Here is a 27004-nt window from a genome sequence, read left to right as displayed (position 1 = left end):
CACAGGTATGCAGAGCACACGCTGAAGGCCTGACACACCTGCTTTAAGGACACTGACTGCTATTAGCTTACACTGGAAACCTTTTTTTCTTTGTAAAAGCATGCTATAGAGACACCAGATATGAGTGGCAATGTGCACTGGCACAGGTCTGCAGAGCACAGGCTTTAGGCCTGACACACCCGCTTGAAGACAAGTAACTGCTATTCAATCTATAACAGTGAAAAAAGTTTTTTGGTTTTAAATGCATGCTATTTTGACACCAGATATGAGTGGCAATGTGCACTGGCACAGTTCTGCAGAGCACACACTGAAGGCCTGACACACCCGCTTTAAGGACACTGACTGCTATTAGCTTACACTGGAAACCTTTTTTTCTTTGTAAAAGCACGCTATAGAGACACTAGATATGAGTGGCAATGTGCACTGGCACAGGTCTGCAGAGCACACGCTGAAGGCCTGACACACCTGCTTTAAGGACACTGACTGCTATTAGCTTACAGTGGAAACCTTTTTTTCTTTGTAAAAGCACGCTATAGAGACACCAGATATGAGTGGCAATGTGCACTGGCACAGGTCTGCAGAGCACAGGCTGTAGGCCTGACACACCCGCTTGAAGACAAGTAACTGCTATTCAATCTATAACAGTGAAAAAAGTTTTTTGGTTTTAAATGCACGCTATTGTGACACCAGATATGAGTGGCAATGTGGACTGGCACAGTTCTGCAGAGCAAACGCTGAAGGCCTGAAACACCCGCTTTAAGGACACTGACTGCTATTAGCTTACACTGGAAACCTTCTTTTCTTTGTAAAAGCACGCTATAGAGACACCAGATATGAGTGGCAATGTGCACTGGCACAGGTCTGCAGAGCACAGGCTGTAGGCCTGACACACCTGCTTGAAGACAAGTAACTGCTATTCAATCTATAACAGTGAAAAATGTTTTTTGATTTTAAATGCATGCTATTTTGAGACCAGATATGAGTGGCAATGTGCACTGGCACAGTTCTGCAGAGCACACGCTGAAGGCCTGACACACCCGCTTTAAGGACACTGACTGCTATTAGCTTACACTGGAAACCTTTTTTTCTTTGTAAAAGCACGCTATAGAGACACCAGATATGGGTGGCAATGTGCACTGGCACAGGTATGCAGAGCACACGCTGAAGGCCTGACACACCTGCTTTAAGGACACTGACTGCTATTAGCTTAAACTGGAAACCTGTTTTTCTTTGTAAAAGCACGCTATAGAGACACCAGATATGAGTGGCAATGTGCACTGGCACAGGTCTGCAGAGCACACACTGAAGGCCTGACACACCCGCTTGAAGACAAGTAACTGCTATTCAATCTATAACAGTGAAAAAAGTTTTTTGGTTTTAAATGCACGCTATTGTGACACCAGATATGAGTGGCAATGTGCACTGGCACAGTTCTGCAGAGCAAACGCTGAAGGCCTGAAACACTCGCTTTAAGGACACTGACTGCTATTAGCTTACACTGGAAACCTTCTTTTCTTTGTAAAAGCACGCTATAGAGACACCAGATATGAGTGGCAATGTGCACTGGCACAGGTCTGCAGAGCACAGGCTTTAGGCCTGACACACCCGCTTGAAGACAAGTAACTGCTATTCAATCTATAACAGTGAAAAAAGTTTTTTGGTTTTAAATGCACGCTATTTTGACACCAGATATGAGTGGCAATGTGCACTGGCACAGTTCTGCAGAGCACACACTGAAGGCCTGACACACCCGCTTTAAGGACACTGACTGCTATTAGCTTACACTGGAAACCTTTTTTTCTTTGTAAAAGCACGCTATAGAGACACTAGATATGAGTGGCAATGTGCACTGGCACAGGTCTGCAGAGCACACGCTGAAGGCCTGACACACCTGCTTTAAGGACACTGACTGCTATTAGCTTACAGTGGAAACCTTTTTTTCTTTGTAAAAGCACGCTATAGAGACACCAGATATGAGTGGCAATGTGCACTGGCACAAGTCTGCAGAGCACAGGCTGTAGGCCTGACACACCCGCTTGAAGACAAGTAACTGCTATTCAATCTATAACAGTGAAAAAAGTTTTTGGGTTTTAAATGCACGCTATTGTGACACAAGATATGATTGGCAATGTGCACTGGCACAGTTCTGCAGAGCACACGCTGAAGGCCTGACACACCCGCTTTAAGGACACTGACTGCTAGTAGCTTACACTGGAAACCTTTTTTTCTTTGTAAAAGCACGCTATAGAGACACCAGATATGGGTGGCAATGTGGACTGGCACAGGTATGCAGAGCACACGCTGAAGGCCTGACACACCTGCTTTAAGGACACTGACTGCTATTAGCTTACACTGGAAACCTTTTTTTCTTTGTAAAAGCATGCTATAGAGACACCAGATATGAGTGGCAATGTGCACTGGCACAGGCCTGCAGAGCACAGGCTGTAGGCCTGACACACCCGCTTGAAGACAAGTAACTGTTATTCAATCTATAACAGTGAAAAACGTTTTTTGGTTTTAAATGCACGCTATTGTGACACCAGATATAAGTGGCAATGTGCACTGGCACAGTTCTGCAGAGCACACGCTGAAGGCCTGACACACCCGCTTTAAGGACACTGACTGCTATTAGCTTAAACTGGAAACCTTTTTTTCTTTGTAAAAGTACGCTATAGAGACACCAGATATTAGTGGCAATGTGCACTGGCACAGGTCTGCAGAGCACACGCTGAAGGCCTGACACACCCGCTTTAAGGACACTGACTGCTATTAGCTTAAACTGGAAACCTGTTTTTCTTTGTAAAAGCACGCTATAGAGACACCAGATATGAGTGGCAATGTGCACTGGCACAGGTCTGCAGAGCACACACTGAAGGCCTGACACACCCGCTTGAAGACAAGTAACTGCTATTCAATCTATAACAGTGAAAAAAGTTTTTTGGTTTTAAATGCACGCTATTGTGACACCAGATATGAGTGGCAATGTGGACTGGCACAGTTCTGCAGAGCAAACGCTGAAGGCCTGAAACACCCGCTTTAAGGACACTGACTGCTATTAGCTTACACTGGAAACCTTCTTTTCTTTGTAAAAGCACGCTATAGAGACACCAGATATGAGTGGCAATGTGCACTGGCACAGGTCTGCAGAGCACAGGCTTTAGGCCTGACACACCCGCTTGAAGACAAGTAACTGCTATTCAATCTATAACAGTGAAAAAAGTTTTTTGGTTTTAAATGCACGCTATTTTGACACCAGATATGAGTGGCAATGTGCACTGGCACAGTTCTGCAGAGCACACACTGAAGGCCTGACACACCCGCTTTAAGGACACTGACTGCTATTAGCTTACACTGGAAACCTTTTTTTCTTTGTAAAAGCACGCTATAGAGACACCAGATATGAGTGGCAATGTGCATTGGCACAGGTCTGCAGAGCACACGCTGAAGGCCTGACACACCCGCTTTAAGGACACTGACTGCTATTAGCGTACACTGGAAACCTTTTTTTCTTTGTAAAAGCACGCTATAGAGACACTAGATATGAGTGGCAATGTGCACTGGCACAGGTCTGCAGAGCACACGCTGAAGGCCTGACACACCCGCTTTAAGGACACTGACTGCTATTAGCTTACAGTGGAAACCTTTTTTCTTTGTAAAAGCACGCTATAGAGACACCAGATATGAGTGGCAATGTGCACTGGCACAGGCCTGCAGAGCACAGGCTGTAGGCCTGACACACCCGCTTGAAGACAAGTAACTGTTATTCAATCTATAACAGTGAAAAACGTTTTTTGGTTTTAAATGCACGCTATTGTGACACCAGATATAAGTGGCAATGTGCACTGGCACAGTTCTGCAGAGCACACGCTGAAGGCCTGACACACCCTCTTTAAGGACACTGACTGCTATTAGCTTCCACTGGAAACCTTTTTTCTTTGTAAAAGAACGCTATAGAGACACCAGATATGAGTGGCAATGTGCACTGGCACAGGCCTGCAGAGCACAGGCTGTAGGCCTGACACACCCGCTTGAAGACAAGTAACTGTTATTCAATCTATAACAGTGAAAAACGTTTTTTGGTTTTAAATGCACGCTATTGTGACACCAGATATAAGTGGCAATGTGCACTGGCACAGTTCTGCAGAGCACACGCTGAAGGCCTGACACACACGCTTTAAGGACACTGACTGCTATTAGCTTAAACTGGAAACCTTTTTTTTTCTTTGTAAAAGTACGCTATAGAGACACCAGATATGAGTGGCAATGTGCACTGGCACAGGTCTGCAGAGCACACGCTGAAGGCCTGACACACCCGCTTTAAGGACACTGACTGCTATAAGCTTAAACTGGAAACCTGTTTTTCTTTGTAAAAGCACGCTATAGAGACACCAGATATGAGTGGCAATGTGCACTGGCACAGGTCTGCAGAGCACACACTGAAGGCCTGACACACCCGCTTGAAGACAAGTAACTGCTATTCAATCTATAACAGTGAAAAAAGTTTTTTGGTTTTAAATGCACGCTATTGTGACACCAGATATGAGTGGCAATGTGCACTGGCACAGTTCTGCAGAGCAAACGCTGAAGGCCTGAAACACCCGCTTTAAGGACACTGACTGCTATTAGCTTACACTGGAAACCTTTTTTTCTTTGTAAAAGCACGCTATAGAGACACCAGATATGAGTGGCAATGTGCACTGGCACAGGTCTGCAGAGCACAGGCTTTAGGCCTGACACACCCGCTTGAAGACAAGTAACTGCTATTCAATCTATAACAGTGAAAAAAGTTTTTTGGTTTTAAATGCACGCTATTTTGACACCAGATATGAGTGGCAATGTGCACTGGCACAGTTCTGCAGAGCACACACTGAAGGCCTGACACACCCGCTTTAAGGACACTGACTGCTATTAGCTTACACTGGAAACCTTTTTTTCTTTGTAAAAGCACGCTATAGAGACACCAGATATGAGTGGCAATGTGCACTGGCACAGGTCTGCAGAGCACAGGCTGTAGGCCTGACACACCCGCTTGAAGACAAGTAACTACTATTCAATCTATAACAGTGAAAAAAGTTTTTTGGTTTTAAATGCACGCTATTGTGACACCAGATATGAGTGGCAATGTGCACTGGCACAGTTCTGCAGAGCACACGCTGAAGGCCTGACACACCCGCTTTAAGGACACTGACTGCTATTAGCTTACACTGGAAACCTTTTTTTCTTTGTAAAAGCACGCTATAGAGACACCAGATATGGGTGGCAATGTGCACTGGCACAGGTATGCAGAGCACACGCTGAAGGCCTGACACACCTGCTTTAAGGACACTGACTGCTATTAGCTTAAACTGGAAACCTGTTTTTCTTTGTAAAAGCACGCTATAGAGACACCAGATATGAGTGGCAATGTGCACTGGCACAGGTCTGCAGAGCACACACTGAAGGCCTGACACACCCGCTTGAAGACAAGTAACTGCTATTCAATCTATAACAGTGAAAAAAGTTTTTTGGTTTTAAATGCACGCTATTGTGACACCAGATATGAGTGGCAATGTGCACTGGCACAGTTCTGCAGAGCAAACGCTGAAGGCCTGAAACACTCGCTTTAAGGACACTGACTGCTATTAGCTTACACTGGAAACCTTCTTTTCTTTGTAAAAGCACGCTATAGAGACACCAGATATGAGTGGCAATGTGCACTGGCACAGGTCTGCAGAGCACAGGCTTTAGGCCTGACACACCCGCTTGAAGACAAGTAACTGCTATTCAATCTATAACAGTGAAAAAAGTTTTTTGGTTTTAAATGCACGCTATTTTGACACCAGATATGAGTGGCAATGTGCACTGGCACAGTTCTGCAGAGCACACACTGAAGGCCTGACACACCCGCTTTAAGGACACTGACTGCTATTAGCTTACACTGGAAACCTTTTTTTCTTTGTAAAAGCACGCTATAGAGACACTAGATATGAGTGGCAATGTGCACTGGCACAGGTCTGCAGAGCACACGCTGAAGGCCTGACACACCTGCTTTAAGGACACTGACTGCTATTAGCTTACAGTGGAAACCTTTTTTTCTTTGTAAAAGCACGCTATAGAGACACCAGATATGAGTGGCAATGTGCACTGGCACAGGTCTGCAGAGCACAGGCTGTAGGCCTGACACACCCGCTTGAAGACAAGTAACTGCTATTCAATCTATAACAGTGAAAAAAGTTTTTGGGTTTTAAATGCACGCTATTGTGACACAAGATATGATTGGCAATGTGCACTGGCACAGTTCTGCAGAGCACACGCTGAAGGCCTGACACACCCGCTTTAAGGACACTGACTGCTAGTAGCTTACACTGGAAACCTTTTTTTCTTTGTAAAAGCACGCTATAGAGACACCAGATATGGGTGGCAATGTGGACTGGCACAGGTATGCAGAGCACACGCTGAAGGCCTGACACACCTGCTTTAAGGACACTGACTGCTATTAGCTTACACTGGAAACCTTTTTTTCTTTGTAAAAGCATGCTATAGAGACACCAGATATGAGTGGCAATGTGCACTGGCACAGGTCTGCAGAGCACAGGCTTTAGGCCTGACACACCCGCTTGAAGACAAGTAACTGCTATTCAATCTATAACAGTGAAAAAAGTTTTTTGGTTTTAAATGCACGCTATTTTGACACCAGATATGAGTGGCAATGTGCACTGGCACAGTTCTGCAGAGCACACACTGAAGGCCTGACACACCCGCTTTAAGGACACTGACTGCTATTAGCTTACACTGGAAACCTTTTTTTCTTTGTAAAAGCACGCTATAGAGACACTAGATATGAGTGGCAATGTGCACTGGCACAGGTCTGCAGAGCACACGCTGAAGGCCTGACACACCTGCTTTAAGGACACTGACTGCTATTAGCTTACAGTGGAAACCTTTTTTTCTTTGTAAAAGCACGCTATAGAGACACCAGATATGAGTGGCAATGTGCACTGGCACAGGTCTGCAGAGCACAGGCTGTAGGCCTGACACACCCGCTTGAAGACAAGTAACTGCTATTCAATCTATAACAGTGAAAAAAGTTTTTTGGTTTTAAATGCACGCTATTGTGACACCAGATATGAGTGGCAATGTGGACTGGCACAGTTCTGCAGAGCAAACGCTGAAGGCCTGAAACACCCGCTTTAAGGACACTGACTGCTATTAGCTTACACTGGAAACCTTCTTTTCTTTGTAAAAGCACGCTATAGAGACACCAGATATGAGTGGCAATGTGCACTGGCACAGGTCTGCAGAGCACAGGCTGTAGGCCTGACACACCTGCTTGAAGACAAGTAACTGCTATTCAATCTATAACAGTGAAAAATGTTTTTTGATTTTAAATGCATGCTATTTTGAGACCAGATATGAGTGGCAATGTGCACTGGCACAGTTCTGCAGAGCACACGCTGAAGGCCTGACACACCCGCTTTAAGGACACTGACTGCTATTAGCTTACACTGGAAACCTTTTTTTCTTTGTAAAAGCACGCTATAGAGACACCAGATATGGGTGGCAATGTGCACTGGCACAGGTATGCAGAGCACACGCTGAAGGCCTGACACACCTGCTTTAAGGACACTGACTGCTATTAGCTTAAACTGGAAACCTGTTTTTCTTTGTAAAAGCACGCTATAGAGACACCAGATATGAGTGGCAATGTGCACTGGCACAGGTCTGCAGAGCACAGGCTTTAGGCCTGACACACCCGCTTGAAGACAAGTAACTGCTATTCAATCTATAACAGTGAAAAAAGTTTTTTGGTTTTAAATGCACGCTATTTTGACACCAGATATGAGTGGCAATGTGCACTGGCACAGTTCTGCAGAGCACACACTGAAGGCCTGACACACCCGCTTTAAGGACACTGACTGCTATTAGCTTACACTGGAAACCTTTTTTTCTTTGTAAAAGCACGCTATAGAGACACTAGATATGAGTGGCAATGTGCACTGGCACAGGTCTGCAGAGCACACGCTGAAGGCCTGACACACCTGCTTTAAGGACACTGACTGCTATTAGCTTACAGTGGAAACCTTTTTTTCTTTGTAAAAGCACGCTATAGAGACACCAGATATGAGTGGCAATGTGCACTGGCACAGGTCTGCAGAGCACAGGCTGTAGGCCTGACACACCCGCTTGAAGACAAGTAACTGCTATTCAATCTATAACAGTGAAAAAAGTTTTTGGGTTTTAAATGCACGCTATTGTGACACAAGATATGATTGGCAATGTGCACTGGCACAGTTCTGCAGAGCACACGCTGAAGGCCTGACACACCCGCTTTAAGGACACTGACTGCTAGTAGCTTACACTGGAAACCTTTTTTTCTTTGTAAAAGCACGCTATAGAGACACCAGATATGGGTGGCAATGTGGACTGGCACAGGTATGCAGAGCACACGCTGAAGGCCTGACACACCTGCTTTAAGGACACTGACTGCTATTAGCTTACACTGGAAACCTTTTTTTCTTTGTAAAAGCATGCTATAGAGACACCAGATATGAGTGGCAATGTGCACTGGCACAGGCCTGCAGAGCACAGGCTGTAGGCCTGACACACCCGCTTGAAGACAAGTAACTGTTATTCAATCTATAACAGTGAAAAACGTTTTTTGGTTTTAAATGCACGCTATTGTGACACCAGATATAAGTGGCAATGTGCACTGGCACAGTTCTGCAGAGCACACGCTGAAGGCCTGACACACCCGCTTTAAGGACACTGACTGCTATTAGCTTAAACTGGAAACCTTTTTTTCTTTGTAAAAGTACGCTATAGAGACACCAGATATTAGTGGCAATGTGCACTGGCACAGGTCTGCAGAGCACACGCTGAAGGCCTGACACACCCGCTTTAAGGACACTGACTGCTATTAGCTTAAACTGGAAACCTGTTTTTCTTTGTAAAAGCACGCTATAGAGACACCAGATATGAGTGGCAATGTGCACTGGCACAGGTCTGCAGAGCACACACTGAAGGCCTGACACACCCGCTTGAAGACAAGTAACTGCTATTCAATCTATAACAGTGAAAAAAGTTTTTTGGTTTTAAATGCACGCTATTGTGACACCAGATATGAGTGGCAATGTGGACTGGCACAGTTCTGCAGAGCAAACGCTGAAGGCCTGAAACACCCGCTTTAAGGACACTGACTGCTATTAGCTTACACTGGAAACCTTCTTTTCTTTGTAAAAGCACGCTATAGAGACACCAGATATGAGTGGCAATGTGCACTGGCACAGGTCTGCAGAGCACAGGCTTTAGGCCTGACACACCCGCTTGAAGACAAGTAACTGCTATTCAATCTATAACAGTGAAAAAAGTTTTTTGGTTTTAAACGCACGCTATTTTGACACCAGATATGAGTGGCAATGTGCACTGGCACAGTTCTGCAGAGCACACACTGAAGGCCTGACACACCCGCTTTAAGGACACTGACTGCTATTAGCTTACACTGGAAACCTTTTTTTCTTTGTAAAAGCACGCTATAGAGACACCAGATATGAGTGGCAATGTGCATTGGCACAGGTCTGCAGAGCACACGCTGAAGGCCTGACACACCCGCTTTAAGGACACTGACTGCTATTAGCGTACACTGGAAACCTTTTTTTCTTTGTAAAAGCACGCTATAGAGACACTAGATATGAGTGGCAATGTGCACTGGCACAGGTCTGCAGAGCACACGCTGAAGGCCTGACACACCCGCTTTAAGGACACTGACTGCTATTAGCTTACAGTGGAAACCTTTTTTCTTTGTAAAAGCACGCTATAGAGACACCAGATATGAGTGGCAATGTGCACTGGCACAGGCCTGCAGAGCACAGGCTGTAGGCCTGACACACCCGCTTGAAGACAAGTAACTGTTATTCAATCTATAACAGTGAAAAACGTTTTTTGGTTTTAAATGCACGCTATTGTGACACCAGATATAAGTGGCAATGTGCACTGGCACAGTTCTGCAGAGCACACGCTGAAGGCCTGACACACCCTCTTTAAGGACACTGACTGCTATTAGCTTCCACTGGAAACCTTTTTTCTTTGTAAAAGAACGCTATAGAGACACCAGATATGAGTGGCAATGTGCACTGGCACAGGCCTGCAGAGCACAGGCTGTAGGCCTGACACACCCGCTTGAAGACAAGTAACTGTTATTCAATCTATAACAGTGAAAAACGTTTTTTGGTTTTAAATGCACGCTATTGTGACACCAGATATAAGTGGCAATGTGCACTGGCACAGTTCTGCAGAGCACACGCTGAAGGCCTGACACACACGCTTTAAGGACACTGACTGCTATTAGCTTAAACTGGAAACCTTTTTTTTTCTTTGTAAAAGTACGCTATAGAGACACCAGATATGAGTGGCAATGTGCACTGGCACAGGTCTGCAGAGCACACGCTGAAGGCCTGACACACCCGCTTTAAGGACACTGACTGCTATAAGCTTAAACTGGAAACCTGTTTTTCTTTGTAAAAGCACGCTATAGAGACACCAGATATGAGTGGCAATGTGCACTGGCACAGGTCTGCAGAGCACACACTGAAGGCCTGACACACCCGCTTGAAGACAAGTAACTGCTATTCAATCTATAACAGTGAAAAAAGTTTTTTGGTTTTAAATGCACGCTATTGTGACACCAGATATGAGTGGCAATGTGCACTGGCACAGTTCTGCAGAGCAAACGCTGAAGGCCTGAAACACCCGCTTTAAGGACACTGACTGCTATTAGCTTACACTGGAAACCTTTTTTTCTTTGTAAAAGCACGCTATAGAGACACCAGATATGAGTGGCAATGTGCACTGGCACAGGTCTGCAGAGCACAGGCTTTAGGCCTGACACACCCGCTTGAAGACAAGTAACTGCTATTCAATCTATAACAGTGAAAAAAGTTTTTTGGTTTTAAATGCACGCTATTTTGACACCAGATATGAGTGGCAATGTGCACTGGCACAGTTCTGCAGAGCACACACTGAAGGCCTGACACACCCGCTTTAAGGACACTGACTGCTATTAGCTTACACTGGAAACCTTTTTTTCTTTGTAAAAGCACGCTATAGAGACACCAGATATGAGTGGCAATGTGCACTGGCACAGGTCTGCAGAGCACAGGCTGTAGGCCTGACACACCCGCTTGAAGACAAGTAACTACTATTCAATCTATAACAGTGAAAAAAGTTTTTTGGTTTTAAATGCACGCTATTGTGACACCAGATATGAGTGGCAATGTGCACTGGCACAGTTCTGCAGAGCACACGCTGAAGGCCTGAAACACCCGCTTTAAGGACACTGACTGCTATTAGCTTACACTGGAAACCTTTTTTTCTTTGTAAAAGCACGCTATAGAGACACCAGATATGAGTGGCAATGTGCATTGGCACAGGTCTGCAGAGCACACGCTGAAGGCCTGACACACCCGCTTTAAGGACACTGACTGCTATTAGCGTACACTGGAAACCTTTTTTTCTTTGTAAAAGCACGCTATAGAGACACTAGATATGAGTGGCAATGTGCACTGGCACAGGTCTGCAGAGCACACGCTGAAGGCCTGACACACCCGCTTTAAGGACACTGACTGCTATTAGCTTACAGTGGAAACCTTTTTTTCTTTGTAAAAGCACGCTATAGAGACACCAGATATGAGTGGCAATGTGCACTGGCACAGGTCTGCAGAGCACAGGCTGTAGGCCTGACACACCCGCTTGAAGACAAGTAACTGCTATTCAATCTATAACAGTGAAAAAAGTTTTTTGGTTTTAAATGCACGCTATTGTGACACCAGATATGAGTGGCAATGTGCACTGGCACAGTTCTGCAGAGCACACGCTGAAGGCCTGACACACCCGCTTTAAGGACACTGACTGCTATTAGCTTACACTGGAAACCTTTTTTTCTTTGTAAAAGCACGCTATAGAGACACCAGATATGAGTGGCAATGTGCACTGGCACAGGTCTGCAGAGCACACGCTGAAGGCCTGACACACCTGCTTTAAGGACACTGACTGCTATTAGCTTACACTGGAAACCTTTTTTTCTTTGTAAAAGCACGCTATAGAGACACCAGATATGAGTGGCAATGTGCACTGGCACAGGACTGCAGAGCACAGGCTGTAGGCCTGACACACCCGCTTGAAGACAAGTAACTGCTATTCAATCTATAACAGTGAAAAAAGTTTTGGGGTTTTAAATGCACGCTATTGTGACACCAGATATGATTGGCAATGTGCACTGGCACAGTTCTGCAGAGCACACGCTGAAGGCCTGACACACCCGCTTTAAGGACACTGACTGCTATTAGCTTCCACTGGAAACCTTTTTTCTTTGTAAAAGCACGCTATAGAGACACCAGATATGAGTGGCAATGTGCACTGGCACAGGCCTGCAGAGCACAGGCTGTAGGCCTGACACACCCGCTTGAAGACAAGTAACTGTTATTCAATCTATAACAGTGAAAAACGTTTTTTGGTTTTAAATGCACGCTATTGTGACACCAGATATAAGTGGCAATGTGCACTGGCACAGTTCTGCAGAGCACACGCTGAAGGCCTGACACACCCGCTTTAAGGACACTGACTGCTATTAGCTTAAACTGGAAACCTTTTTTTCTTTGTAAAAGTACGCTATAGAGACACCAGATATGAGTGGCAATGTGCACTGGCACAGGTCTGCAGAGCACACGCTGAAGGCCTGACACACCCGCTTTAAGGACACTGACTGCTATTAGCTTAAACTGGAAACCTGTTTTTCTTTGTAAAAGCACGCTATAGAGACACCAGATATGAGTGGCAATGTGCACTGGCACAGGTCTGCAGAGCACACACTGAAGGCCTGACACACCCGCTTGAAGACAAGTAACTGCTATTCAATCTATAACAGTGAAAAAAGTTTTTTGGTTTTAAATGCACGCTATTGTGACACCAGATATGAGTGGCAATGTGCACTGGCACAGTTCTGCAGAGCACACGCTGAAGGCCTGAAACACCCACTTTAAGGACACTGACTGCTATTAGCTTACACTGGAAACCTTTTTTTCTTTGTAAAAGCACGCTATAGAGACACCAGATATGAGTGGCAATGTATATTGGCACAGGTCTGCAGAGCACACGCTGAAGGCCTGACGCACCCGCTTTAAGGACACTGACTGCTATTAGCGTACACTGGAAACCTTTTTTTCTTTGTAAAAGCACGCTATAGAGACACTAGATATGAGTGGCAATGTGCACTGGCACAGGTCTGCAGAGCACACGCTGAAGGCCTGACACACCCGCTTTAAGGACACTGACTGCTATTAGCTTACAGTGGAAACCTTTTTTTCTTTGTAAAAGTAGGCTATAGAGACACCAGATATGAGTGGCAATGTGCACTGGCACAGGTCTGCAGAGCACAGGCTGTAGGCCTGACACACCCGCTTGAAGACAAGTAACTGCTATTCAATCTATAACAGTGAAAAAAGTTTTTTGGTTTTAAATGCACGCTATTGTGACACCAGATATGAGTGGCAATGTGCACTGGCACAGTTCTGCAGAGCACACGCTGAAGGCCTGACACACCCGCTTTAAGGACACTGACTGCTATTAGCTTAAACTGGAAACCTTTTTTTCTTTGTAAAAGCACGCTATAGAGACACCAGATATGAGTGGCAATGTGCACTGGCACAGGTCTGCAGAGCACACGCTGAAGGCCTGACACACCTGCTTTAAGGACACTGACTGCTATTAGCTTACACTGGAAACCTTTTTTTCTTTGTAAAAGCACGCTATAGAGACACCAGATATGAGTGCCAATGTGCACTGGCACAGGTCTGCAGAGCACAGGCTGTAGGCCTGACACACCCGCTTGAAGACAAGTAACTGCTATTCAATCTATAACAGTGAACAAAGTTTTTGGGTTTTAAATGCACGCTATTGTGACACAAGATATGATTGGCAATGTGCACTGGCACAGTTCTGCAGAGCACACGCTGATGGCCTGACACACCCGCTTTAAGGACACTGACTGCTATTAGCTTACACTGGAAACCTTTTTTCTTTGTAAAAGCACGCTATAGAGACACCAGATATGAGTGGCAATGTGCACTGGCACAGGCCTGCAGAGCACAGGCTGTAGGCCTGACACACCCGCTTGAAGACAAGTAACTGTTATTCAATCTATAACAGTGAAAAACGTTTTTTGGTTTTAAATGCACGCTATTGTGACACCAGATATGAGTGGCAATGTGCACTGGCACAGTTCTGCAGAGCACACGCTGAAGGCCTGACACACCCACTTTAAGGACACTGACTGCTATTAGCTTACACTGGAAACCTTTTTTTCTTTGTAAAAGCATGCTATAGAGACACTAGCTATGAGTGGCAATGTGCACTGGCACAGGTCTGCAGAGCACACGCTGAAGGCCTGACACACCCGCTTCAAGGACACTGACTGCTATTAGCTTACAGTGGAAACCTTTTTTTCTTTGTAAAAGCACGCTATAGAGACACCAGATATGAGTGGCAATGTGCACTGGCACAGGTCTGCAGAGCACAGGCTGTAGGCCTGACACACCCGCTTGAAGACAAGTAACTGCTATTCAATCTATAACAGTGAAAAAAGTTTTTTGGTTTTAAATGCACGCTATTGTGACACCAGATATGAGTGGCAATGTGCACTGGCACAGTTCTGCAGAGCACACGCTGAAGGCCTGACACACCCGCTTTAAGGACACTGACTGCTATTAGCTTACACTGGAAACCTTTTTTTCTTTGTAAAAGCACGCTATAGAGACACCAGATATGAGTGGCAATGTGCACTGGCACAGGTCTGCAGAGCACACGCTGAAGGCCTGACACACCTGCTTTAAGGACACTGACTGCTATTAGCTTACACTGGAAACCTTTTTTTCTTTGTAAAAGCACGCTATAGAGACACCAGATATGAGTGGCAATGTGCACTGGCACAGGTCTGCAGAGCACAGGCTGTAGGCCTGACACACCCGCTTGAAGACAAGTAACTGCTATTCAATCTATAACAGTGAAAAAAGTTTTTTGGTTTTAAATGCACGCTATTGTGACACCAGATATGAGTGGCAATGTGCACTGGCACAGGTCTGCAGAGCACACGCTGAAGGCCTGACACACCTGCTTTAAGGACACTGACTGCTATTAGCTTACACTGGAAACCTTTTTTTCTTTGTAAAAGCACGCTATAGAGACACTAGATATGAGTGACAATGTGCACTGGCACAGGTCTGCAGAGCACACGCTGAAGGCCTGACACACCCTCTTTAAGGACACTGACTGCTATTAGCTTACACTGGAAACCTTTTTTTCTTTGTAAAAGCACGCTATAGAGACACCAGATATGGGTGGCAATGTGCACTGGCACAGGTATGCAGAGCACACGCTGTAGGCCTGACACACCCGCTTGAAGACAAGTAAATGCTATTCAATCTATAACAGTGAAAAATGTTTTTTGATTTTAAATGCACGCTATTTTGACACCAGATATGAGTGGCAATGTGCACTGGCACAGTTCTGCAGAGCACACACTGAAGGCCTGACACACCCGCTTTAAGGACACTGACTGCTATTAGCTTACACTGGAAACCTTTTTTTCTTTGTAAAAGCACGCTATGGAGACACCAGATATGAGTGGCAATGTGCACTGGCACAGGTCTGCAGAGCACAGGCTGTAGGCCTGACACACCCGCTTGAAGACAAGTAACTGCTATTCAATCTATAACAGTGAAAAAAGTTTTTTGGTTTTAAATGCACGCTATTGTGACACCAGATATGAGTGGCAATGTGTACTGGCACAGTTCTGCAGAGCACACGCTGAAGGCCTGACACACCCGCTTTAAGGACACTGACTGCTATTAGCTTACACTGGAAACCTTTTTTTCTTTGTAAAAGCACGCCATAGAAACACCAGATATGAGTGGCAACTGTCAAAGTACACAGGCAGGGGTCTGCAGAGAACATGCTGAAGGAGGCCTGACACCCAGACGCTTGCAGACAACTAACTGCTCTTCAATCTATTACAGTGACATTTTATTTTATTTTTTTAAATGTAAAGCTTAAGCTATTGTGACAACAGATATGAGTGGTGGCACTGACTGGGCAAATGGGCACAGCATCCACTGAGCCTGACACAGAAGCTGGCAGACAACTAACTGCTCTTCAATCTATTGCAGTGAAATTTTATTTAATTTTTTTAAATGTAAAGCTTAAGCTATTGTGACAACAGATATGAGTGGTGGCACTGACTGGGCAAATGGGCACAGCATCTACTGAGCCTGACACAGAAGCTGGCAGACAACTAACTGCTCTTCAATCTATTACAGTAAATATTTTTTTTTTTTTAAATGTCAAGCTTAAGCTATTGTGACACCAGATATGAGTGGTGGCACTGGGCAAATGGGCACAGTATCCACTGAGCCTGACACAGAAGCTGGTAGACAACTAACTGCTCTTCAATCTATTACAGTGAAAAAAAAAATATTTTTAAATGTAAAGCTTAAGCTATTGTGACACCAGATATGAGTGGTGGCACTGGGCAAATGGGCACAGTATCCACTGAGCTTGAGACAGAAGCTGGCAGGCAGGCAACTGCAATTACATTACACAGAAAAAAAAAAAGAAGCAGACTGATGTTCTAGCCCTAAAAAGTGCTTTTTGGGGTGCTGTTCTTACAGCAGAGATCAGATGTGTCCTTCAGGACAGTAGTGGACACTGAATACCCTAGCCTAGCTATCAATTTCCCTATCTAATCAGCAGCAGCTACCCTTTCCCTCCTCTCACTAAGCATGCAGCTTCAGAATGAATCTAAAATGGATGCTGGGAGGGAGGCGGGAGGGTGTGGAAGGGAGGGTCTGCTGCTGATTTGCTGGAATGTGTCTGCTGACCGTGAGGCACAGGGTCAAAGTTTGCTCAATGATGACGAATAGGGGGCGGATCGAACCGCCCATGTGTTCGCCCGTGGCGGTGAACGCGAACACGCTATGTTCGCCAGGAACTATTCGCCAGCGAACAGTTCGGTACATCACTATTAAGTACCATAGAACATTATCAATTGTTGTATGTGGAGTTAACCCATGTCGCTAGTTGTACTATCATGTAGGGATTTACTTATCCATAAATCTTTTAACTATTGACAGCACTGGTTTAGCAGTCGTCTTATCTCCCCCCTCTTGTTACAGCTATTAGTGATATTTAATACAGTATCACCTCTATTACTTGGGAATACCCTGATGTTATCTTGTAGTAAAACAGTATTGCTTCAGTATTCGTGTTATTATGTATACACTTTTACAGCTTGTATAAGTAGTCACAGAGTTTTACTCGCTGTATAGTCTCCACTCACTCCTGCTGTTCATATTATTATTTTTCTTTAATATATTTTTATTTTAGATTTATTTATTAAAAGTTACTTTTTAAGCTTATAATCTTCTCAGTAAATCATACACAGGTAGAATGGCATTTTTTTCTTTTTTGTTTATTCTCTATGATAACTGGAACCTTCTAGTATTTTTGATGTGGCGAGTCTTGTCTGCTGCTGTTCTTGAAGAAGAAGCCTGAGGATTAAGACAGATGTTGATGTATTTATGCGTATCGTGGTGACGTATGGTTTGTAGTGAGGATTGGCTGTTAGGAGCGCAACGTGAGATCCTGAATTGAGGGATCTGAAAGGATTGGGACGAGTTTGCGTTAAAGAGAAAGGCTGATTGAGGCCTTGGGGTAGTGATTGCCATACGTGAGTAAGGACGTAAGTACCTGGTGGTATGCCTGAGTACCGGATCAGGTAGGTTGGATGTTTTTTCTTGGCCTGATGGCAGTATGACCTTAGGCCTTGGTAGAGAAATTTGAAAGAATTAACATACTGTGGGCGTAAGACCGTGAGTCAATCCTAATGAAACCGAGACCACGTAAGGTCTTGTATAGAAAGGCCTTAAAAAGAGTGGGGAACTATACCTTGAATGAAGTACGAAACCTGTGATGAGCGTAACTGGTTTAATGTGTAGAAACCGGTGGAGGCCTAGAATAATACTGGAGCAAAGGATTAACCAATGAATATTTCAATAGTTAACGACAGATGTGACAGTATGTAATAAATACCAACATGTCTTGCTGTGACAAGTCTAGATTGCTTAATTGTATTTGAGGCCTAGACCTGGATGAAACCAAAGTGAGAAAATACTATACCTGTTCCTGTAATAAAAGAACTTGAAATAGTAACTTTGAGCAGGAATGCAAGAAACCGATGCAATCTGTGAAGCCAAAGACGTGACAGAGGCAAGAATAAATGACTGCGTGATTTTAAGGAGAAGATGTAGTATAGATGTGGATTTAACGGAATTGCCCTAGAAGATCGTGTTTAATAATTAATATCTGTATGTAGGGTTTGAATAGGGTTGGTGTATAGTTAGAAAAACTTGTTTATTTATATTGGTGACTTGAGAAGTCTATAAGAATTAATAAAATGGATATTAAAACGTAGGTTACTAGTTAATTAGGTGTAGGGAAAAGGACTGGATATTATTAAACAATTGTTGAGATTTTAATGTTTTAGATATATCAGACCGGCAAACACAGTTTAAGAAAAAGACTGGTAGTTAGACTGGATTGAATAACCAATACTGACAGGTAGGTATCAGCAGTTAACTGACCGAACAGGGAATATGTGTTTACATTTGAAATTCGTGTGAATTAAATTCATGAATTATTTAGAATGGTTTAAAAGAATTAACCGTACTACGGATTTGTACCGTGCGTTCGTTTAAACCGTACGAATAGATCAGTAGTGAATTAGAAAATAGCAAGGGGTGAATAGGATTTTCGTCTAACGTTAAAGATGCACAAATGGGTAAGTAGGTAAGTACGAGGTTCGTGCGTATGACTGAACAGTAACTCAGAAATACAAAGATTAATATTAGCGTTATACCTATACATAGTTCGGCAGTTTTTCCCGTACGAATACGTAAATGATGCGTAAGTGTAACGGGCGTTCGGCCGTTTTGGCGCGAACGCTGAATACGTAAAACGAGCATGGATACGTTTAAAGAAGACAAAGGGAACCTACCCCTACGTTTTTAGGCCTGAACGGAGGGAAATAGCCGAACGCTATTTCCCTCACTTAGCTTACGTGAGCGGCAGGGCCTCAGAACGGACGGAGGATTGCTCTGGACCTCTTGCTGCAGGAGACTGAAGCTGTTCTGGTGGTAAGCTCGGACCGGAAGTGCTGGTTGCTATGGGGATAGACAATCAGCTGAACGGCAGAGGTGAGTAGGGGCTGGGAGTTTAAGTAGGGGACTTACTCCTCCCACAAATTCAGGCCTAATGGCCTTTCTACATATACACATATACACATATACACACAAATACACTGTCTAGGTGTATTTTACTATTAATATATATATAATGATATATATGTATATATTAATATCAAATTACACGTAGACTAATACTGATTAAATATATATATAATTATTGTTATATATATATATATATATATATATATATATATTTATATATAATATAAAAAAATAAATATGTAAATAAGTTAAAAAATAAAATTCAAAAAATAATTAAAAATAAATAATAAAAAAATATATAGATGTGTGTTATTTCGTTCTAACTGTATTGTGATATTAATATATATTTATATCAAAATACACGTAGAACGAAATAATATATATATATATATATATATATATCTATATACATAAATATATACGTATATATCACTATATATATACACCTATATATAAATAAAAATATGTAAAACGAATTATATATATCTACACATATATTAATTCTACATATATATTTATGTAATATTTTTACCAGCACAGCGCTGCAGTAAGTAATACTCCATTGTACAGGTAGCTGTGCAGGTGGATCACTGCATTTCCAGTGAGAGGAATCTGATTTATCTATTTTACTGTAACGATCATTAGGATAATGGAAAGTGTAATGTTAAAGGAACTCTTCAAACAACTTAAAAACGTTGGCTTTGAGGTGCTTTATGTGTGAAGTGTTTTCTTTTTTTGTAAAACTGAAAAAAATGCAGATTTCAATCAAAATTAGCATTTTTATTAAACCTTGATTCACCCCACTGGCTGTCAGACACCCGGTCCTGGTATTTCTTAGTTATTAACTTAGTGGAGATAAACTCGAGAGGCAGCAATTGCAAAAGACACCATAAAACCTGTACATGGGGGGTACTGTTTTACTCTGGAGACTTCGCTGAACACAAATATTATTGTTTCAAAACAGTAAATCGTATTACAACGATGATATCGCCAGTAAAAGTGAAGTTTTTTGCATTTTTCACGCACAAACAGCACTTACACTGACGGTATTCTATGCTAACATTCTAACGGCCGTGTTGGGGCGATCTATCGTTGGCAGCCGAACATACTGTAACAGGAAACACAAATAGAGCAGAACTAATAATAATTAGAGGGAACATTGTTCACGAGTCTCGTTAATTTCTGAAAACTATCTTCATGCAGACACAGATTTAGCGCTAACTGAATAGAAAACAGTGGGATTTTACTGATTTGCAGTTTTTTTAACTTATTCCATTGATTAGAATAAAGATCACAAAGTGACGCAGTGAGTTCTCCATAAAGATTTTATTTGAAATTATCCGATTGTTCTGATTGACCCAGAAATTATTCAGCAAACTGAAGATAAACAGATCCGGTGACATTTTATATATTTAATATTCTTAAAGCTACGGAAGGTATTTAGAGAAATAATGAACTCGCAGTGTGCGCCATAAATGGCGTCTAGTTTACAAAATTCAAACTCCCGGCCCATTTTCTCAGATCATTTTCTATATTTACATGGGTTTATTGGGCAAATTTCATTATCTTTTCATCCCTTTGTACAGCGCTACGGAATCTGATGGCGCTATATAAATAATAAAATAATAATAATAATTATGAGCATTCCTCACATTACAAACACCATTTCAGTAAAGTCCATCAAGCAAAACATGCTATTTCTACTTTTCAATACCATACAAAGAGCCCGGCATAAACCTGGGGAATGGCTGGAGAATTACATTAATTATTATAACTCCCATTACCTCAGTCAGCTAATATACAATAATAATCAGCCAGTATACATAATGACACACACTGACAAGGTGACACAAACTAACACACATAATGACACACACTGACACACATAAAGACACACACTGACAAGGTGACACACACTAACACACACTGACACACATAAAGACACACACTGACAAGGTGACACACACTAACACACATAATGACACACACACTAACACACATAATGACACACACTGACAAGGTGACATACACTAACACACATAATGACACACACACTAACACACATAAAGACACACACTGACAAGGTGACACACACTAACACACATAATGACACACACTGACACACATAAAGACACACACTGACAAGGTGACACACACTAACACACATAATGACACACACACTAACACACATAATGACACACACTGACAAGGTGACATACACTAACACACATAATGACACACACACTAACACACATAATGACACACACTGACAAGGTGGCACACACCAACACACATTATGAAACACACACTAACACACATAATGACACACACTGACAACACACACATTATAACACACACACTAACACACATTATGACACACACAGTGCAGGCATAAAACACATGATGAGAGTTGAAGTCCAGAACAGATACCAGCACCAGAGGCTGCCTGTAGCTGACATGCAGATGCAACAAACTATAACTCACATCACCATCAGACAACACAAACTCACACACACACGGATTTAATCAGTGAATTAAAAACAATTTCTAACATGCAGGATACAAGCTGTGACTATAGTTTAAAGGACCACTATAAGCTGAAGTGGTCTGGGTGCCAGGTCCAGCTATGTTTAACCCTGCCTGCTGTAAACATAGCAGTTTCTTTGAAACAGCTATGTTTACACTGAGGGTTAATCCAGCCTCTAGTGGCTGTCTCATTGACAGCCGCTAGAGGCGCTTCCGCGATTCTCACTGTGATTTCCACAGTGAGAAGACGCTGGACGTCCATAGTAAAGCATTGGGAATGCTTTCCTATGGACTGACTAAATGCGTGGGTGGCTCGAGAGTCCCCGGCGCTGGAGAAAGGTAAGGATTTAACCCCTTCCTCCCCCTAGAGCCCAGCGGGAGGGGGGCCATGAGGGTGGGGGGGGACCTATTAACACTATAGTGCCAGGAAAACGAGTACCGTATATACTCGAGTATAAGCCGAGTTTTTCAGCCCATTTTTTGGGCTGAAAAACCCCAACTCGGCTTATACTCGAGTCAAGGTCTGTATTATGGCAATTTGCATTGCCATAATACAGACTGGGGGAGAGGGGGGCTGGCAGAGCTGTAACTTACCTGTCCTGCAGCTCCTGTCAGCTCTCTCCTCCTCCGCGCCGTCCGTTCAGCACCTCGGTCAGCTCCCAGCGGCTCTCGCGAGACTTACAGTGTGAGCTGATAGAAGGAGCTGCACGGACGGCGCAGAGGAGGAGAGAGCTGACAGGAGCTGCAGGACAGGTAAGTTACAGCTCTGCCAGCCCCCCTCTCCCCCCCACTGAACTGCCACTGGACCACCAGGGAAGGAGAGCCCCCCTCCCTGCCATGTATCAAGCAGGGAGGGGGGACGAAAAATAAATAAAAATATAAATAAAATAAGAAATAATAATAAAAAATAATAATAATAAAAAAAATAATAATAAAAAAAAGGGGGTATAAGGACCACTGTGGGAGGGGGGGGGTATAAGGACCGCTATGGGAGGGAGGGGGTGGGATAAGGACCACTATGGGAGGGAGTGGGGTATAAGGACCGCTATGGGAGGGAGGGGGGGCATAAGGACCGCTATGGGAGGGAGGGGGGGTATAAGGACCGCTATGGAAGGGAGGGGGGGGATAAGGACCGCTATGGGAGGGAGGGGGGGATAAGGACCGCTATGGGAGGGAGGGGGGGGGGATAAGGACCGCTATGGGAGGGAGGGGGGGGGGTATAAGGACCACTATGGGAGGGAGGGGGGGGTATAAGGACCACTATGGGAGGGAGGGGGGGGTATAAGGACCACTATGGAAGGGAGGGGGGATAAGGACCACTATCGGAGGGAGGGGGGTGGGATAAGGACCACTATGGGAGGGAGGGGGGGGAGAAAAGGACCACTATGGGAGGGAGGGAGGGGGGGATAAGGACCACTATGGGAGGGAGGGGGATAAGGACCACTATGGGAGGGAGGGGGGATAAGGACCACTATGGGAGGGAGGGGGGATAAGGACCACTAGGGGAGGGGAGGGGGAAGTAAGGACCACTAGGGGAGGGGAGGGGGAAGTAAGGACCACTAGGGGAGGGGAGGGGGAAGTAAGGACCACTAGGGGAGGGGAGGGGGAAGTAAGGACCACTAGGGGAGGGGAGGGTAAGGACCACTAGGGGAGGGGTGAGTCAGGACCACTGGGGGAGGGGGGTGAAGGAACACAGGGGTGGGGAGGTAAGGACCACTGAGGGAGGAGGAGGGGAGGTCAGGACATATGGGGGGGGGGAAATATCCTTGCACCGGCCCTGCACACACTGCATTCATACACTGCATTCATACACACACTGCATTCATACACACACTGCACTCATACACACACACTGCACTCACACACACTGCATTCATACACACACACGCTGCACTCATACACACACGCTGCACTCATACACACACTGCACTCATACACACACGCTGCACTCATACACACACACGCTGCACTCATACACACACACGCTGCACTCATACGCACACACTGCATTCATTATACACACACTGTAAATAAATATTCAATTAATATATTTTTTTTAGGATCTAATTTTATTTAGAAATTTACCAGTAGCTGCTGCATTTCCCACCCTAGTCTTATACTCGAGTCAATAAGTTTTCCCAGTTTTTTGGGGAAAAATTAGGGGCCTCGGCTTATATTCGGGTCGACTTATACTCGAGTATATACGGTATGTCTTCCTGGCACTATAGTGGTCCTTTAATTATAGAGATGTTGTTGAGTAATTCTGCTTTAATGTCAGTAACATTCACCCACAATCACACACAGAGCAGATGTTGCTTAGTAACAGGCTCCGCCCACACCCAGTTTAAGTGGGCGGAGCTAACCCTGTTGTTATGCTCCGCCCACACCCAGATCAGTATTACCGGCTCCGGATTCCCACTCCGGGATTTCCAGTTAAATCTCTTTAATTAGACTAATAAATCATTCAATAAATTCTCAGCCAGGCATTGCCCCCACATACACAGAATATAGCATGAAGCGGCTCAGTGAAGGTGGCAGTGAAGGTGTGAACGTGTCTGATGGGGTCACACAGCTCATAAAAGGACAGCCGCCCGGCCTCGTAGTCCAGGAATATCCGCAATCTCCGGCTGGAAACGGGGTGAGGTAACCAGATTTTCTTACTGTCATGCAGTACAATATACTGATTATAGTACCCCTCCAAACCCCAGGACTTGTTATTATTTCCAATCACTTCCTGAGCTCCTTCCCTGGCTATACTGGGATAGGCCATCCCTACCCTCCAGTCCCCTGATTCACTGCGCTCCACTTCCCAGTAATGTCGCCCAGAGGAGAAACTCGTGGAGCTTAGAACCTGATAATACTCAAATCTCTCTGGTGTTTTTGGTCGTCTCCGCTTCATATATCTATGCCAGGATACAGTTTTCATATCACCCGATACAGTTGCAGTATTAGCAGCCGTGTTTACATCCAGTAACATGTCTGAAGCCCTGTTTACACCCAGTAACATGTCTGAAGCTATGTTTACACCCGGTAACATGTCTGAAGCCGTGTTTACACCCGGTAACATGTCTGAAGCCATGTTTACACCCACTAACATGTCTGAAGCCGTGTTTATACCCACTAACATGTCTGAAGCCGTGTTTACACCCGGTAACATGTCTGAAGCCGTGTTTACATCCACTAACATGTCTGAAGCCGCGTTTACGTCCGGTAACATGTCTGAAGCCGCGTTTACATCCGGTAACATGTCTGAAGCCGTGTTTACACCCGGTAACATGTCTGAAGCTGTGTTTACATCCAGTTCCATGTCTGAAGCCGTGTTTACACCCAGTAATATATTAGCCGGTACATGGAGCTGTCTCTTTATTCCGGTCACAATCCCAGCTAATCCTGAGTGTAAGGTCGCTGAGATCAGACCCACATCCAGATCCCCTACAGCACGGACCTTGTTATCATCTCTCTCTCTGTCCTCATTATCTCCCTCCTCAGTATCACAATAGTCAGCGCTGTCTGATTCCCGTACTTGTAAGACAGTTACAGGATCCGTCATGTTACACAGCTCCTCAATGTGACCCATCTTCCTGGACAAATCCTCCTTCTTTATTTCCATCTGCCGGATTAGATCTGAGACTCGGAGTGAGACCTGCCTGGAGATCTCACTCAGGACTCGCTTCTCTAGAGCTTCCAGCTGTTCCTTGATGCCCCCAATCAGGGCAGTGACTTCCTCTGTTAACCCAGCTGGTTTATCTGACACTTCTCTCCTGAGCTCCTGCAGGCTCTGGACTCTTTTCTCAGCCTCCTCTCTCCTTGAGGTCAGTTTCTGCAGAATATTTCTCAGTTTCTCCTTCTTCTTCTCAGAGGCCACATTCAGAGTCTCCACCGCGTGTCCCCTGTGCTCTCCATCCAGCCTGCAGGACACACAGATACAGGCAGCATCCTCAGAGCAGTAATATTTCAGGATTTCCTTGTGGACGGAGCATTTCCTGTTCCCCAGTGAAGTGGTGGGCTCAGTTAGGACATGTTCTGCTGACTGGCTGTGGGCCCTCAGGTGGACTTCACACAGAGAAGCTTCACAGTGCAGACATGTTTTAGCAGCAGGTACAGGAGAGTGAACACAATAAGTACAGGAGATCCCAACCTCCTCCTGCTCTGGGTGAGTAGATAGAAAACTCTCCACTATGTTACACATTATCAGGTTTCTTTTAAGCTCCGGTCTTACCCTAAACCTGTGTCTGCATTCAGGACAGGAATATTCCCTCTCCTCCTGGTTGTCCCATGTTTTTGTGATACAGACCCGGCAGTAGCTATGTCCACATGTCAGGGTTACAGGATCTGTATAAATGTTCGTACAGATACAGCAGGCCAGCTCGTCTCTTAGATCAGCAGACGCCATCACTGAAAGCAGCAACAAGAGACGAAACTGAAAGTTTGTCTTTTATCAGAAATCAATTGGACATTGAACCCAGAAATCAGTGGGACTGGTTTTACCACATTTCACAATCAGGGTGCGGACAGTTTGTATCAGAGGATTTAACTTCCTGATTGTTAACCCTGAGAGTTCCTGATGATCTATCTTTTCTATAGCACAATATTCAGAGGGTATATTATTATTATTATATTATTTGTATAGCGCCATCACATTCCGTAGTGCTGTACAATGGAATTGTACTAATGTAACTAGAAAAGCTAAAAAAAAAAAAAATATGAGTGTGTATGTGTCAGTGAGTGTGTTACTGTGTGTGTGTCTGTTAATGAGTGTGTTAGTGTGTATGTGTCAGTGAGTGTGTTACTGTGTGTGTGTCTGTTAATGAGTGTGTTAGTTTGTGTGTGTCAGTGAGTGTGTTACTGTGTGTGTGTTAGTTTGTGTGTGTCTGTTAGTGTGTCTGCTAGTGAGTGTCAGTAAGTGTGTTAGTGAGTGTTACTGTGTGTGTGTCAGCTCCGAATGCGCATAAGCGTCAAGAGCCGCGCGCGCACTCAAACCGCCCACAGGAAAGCATAACTCAATGGAGGCGCCTCTAGCGGCTGTCAGTGAGACAGCTGCTAGAGGCTGGATTAACACTCAGTGAAGTGATCTGAGTGCCTATAGTGGTCCTGTGGTCCTGTGACCAGGTGCCCGCCGCCATGTGTAGCGGCCCCGGCCCGCGCAGAGTAAGCGCCGGGGGAGAAAG

General features: G+C 44.4%; 1 protein-coding gene across 1 annotated transcript; it reads right to left on the bottom strand.

The window, feature by feature from the left end:
• Window positions 1–24180: 24180 nt before the first annotated feature.
• On the bottom strand, window positions 24181–26261 carry LOC134586402 (E3 ubiquitin-protein ligase TRIM39-like). The gene is made up of 2 exons (XM_063441903.1): window positions 25188–26261; window positions 24181–24836 (listed from the first exon to the last, which is right to left on the bottom strand). Exons 1-2 carry the CDS (start codon window positions 26227–26229, stop codon window positions 24301–24303), a joined length of 1578 nt encoding a protein of 525 aa, XP_063297973.1. The 5' UTR covers window positions 26230–26261; the 3' UTR covers window positions 24181–24300.
• Window positions 26262–27004: the final 743 nt, after the last annotated feature.

This window comes from Pelobates fuscus, chromosome 2, assembly GCF_036172605.1.
Source record: "Pelobates fuscus isolate aPelFus1 chromosome 2, aPelFus1.pri, whole genome shotgun sequence".
Classification (NCBI taxonomy): domain Eukaryota; kingdom Metazoa; phylum Chordata; class Amphibia; order Anura; family Pelobatidae; genus Pelobates; species Pelobates fuscus.
The sequence above is the reverse complement of the archived record's forward strand: the minus strand, read 5'-3'. Positions and strand labels throughout refer to the sequence as shown.

Excerpts from the sequence above, each read along its gene's own strand:
- LOC134586402 (XM_063441903.1), bottom strand. The coding sequence starts at position 26,229 with ATGGCGTCTGCTGATCTAAGAGACGAGCTGGCCTGCTGTATCTGTACG. Across the intron at positions 24,837-25,187 it reads CGGAATAAAGAGACAGCTCC|TGGGTGTAAACAGGGCTTCA; the intron begins ATGTACCGGCTA and ends CAGACATGTTAC.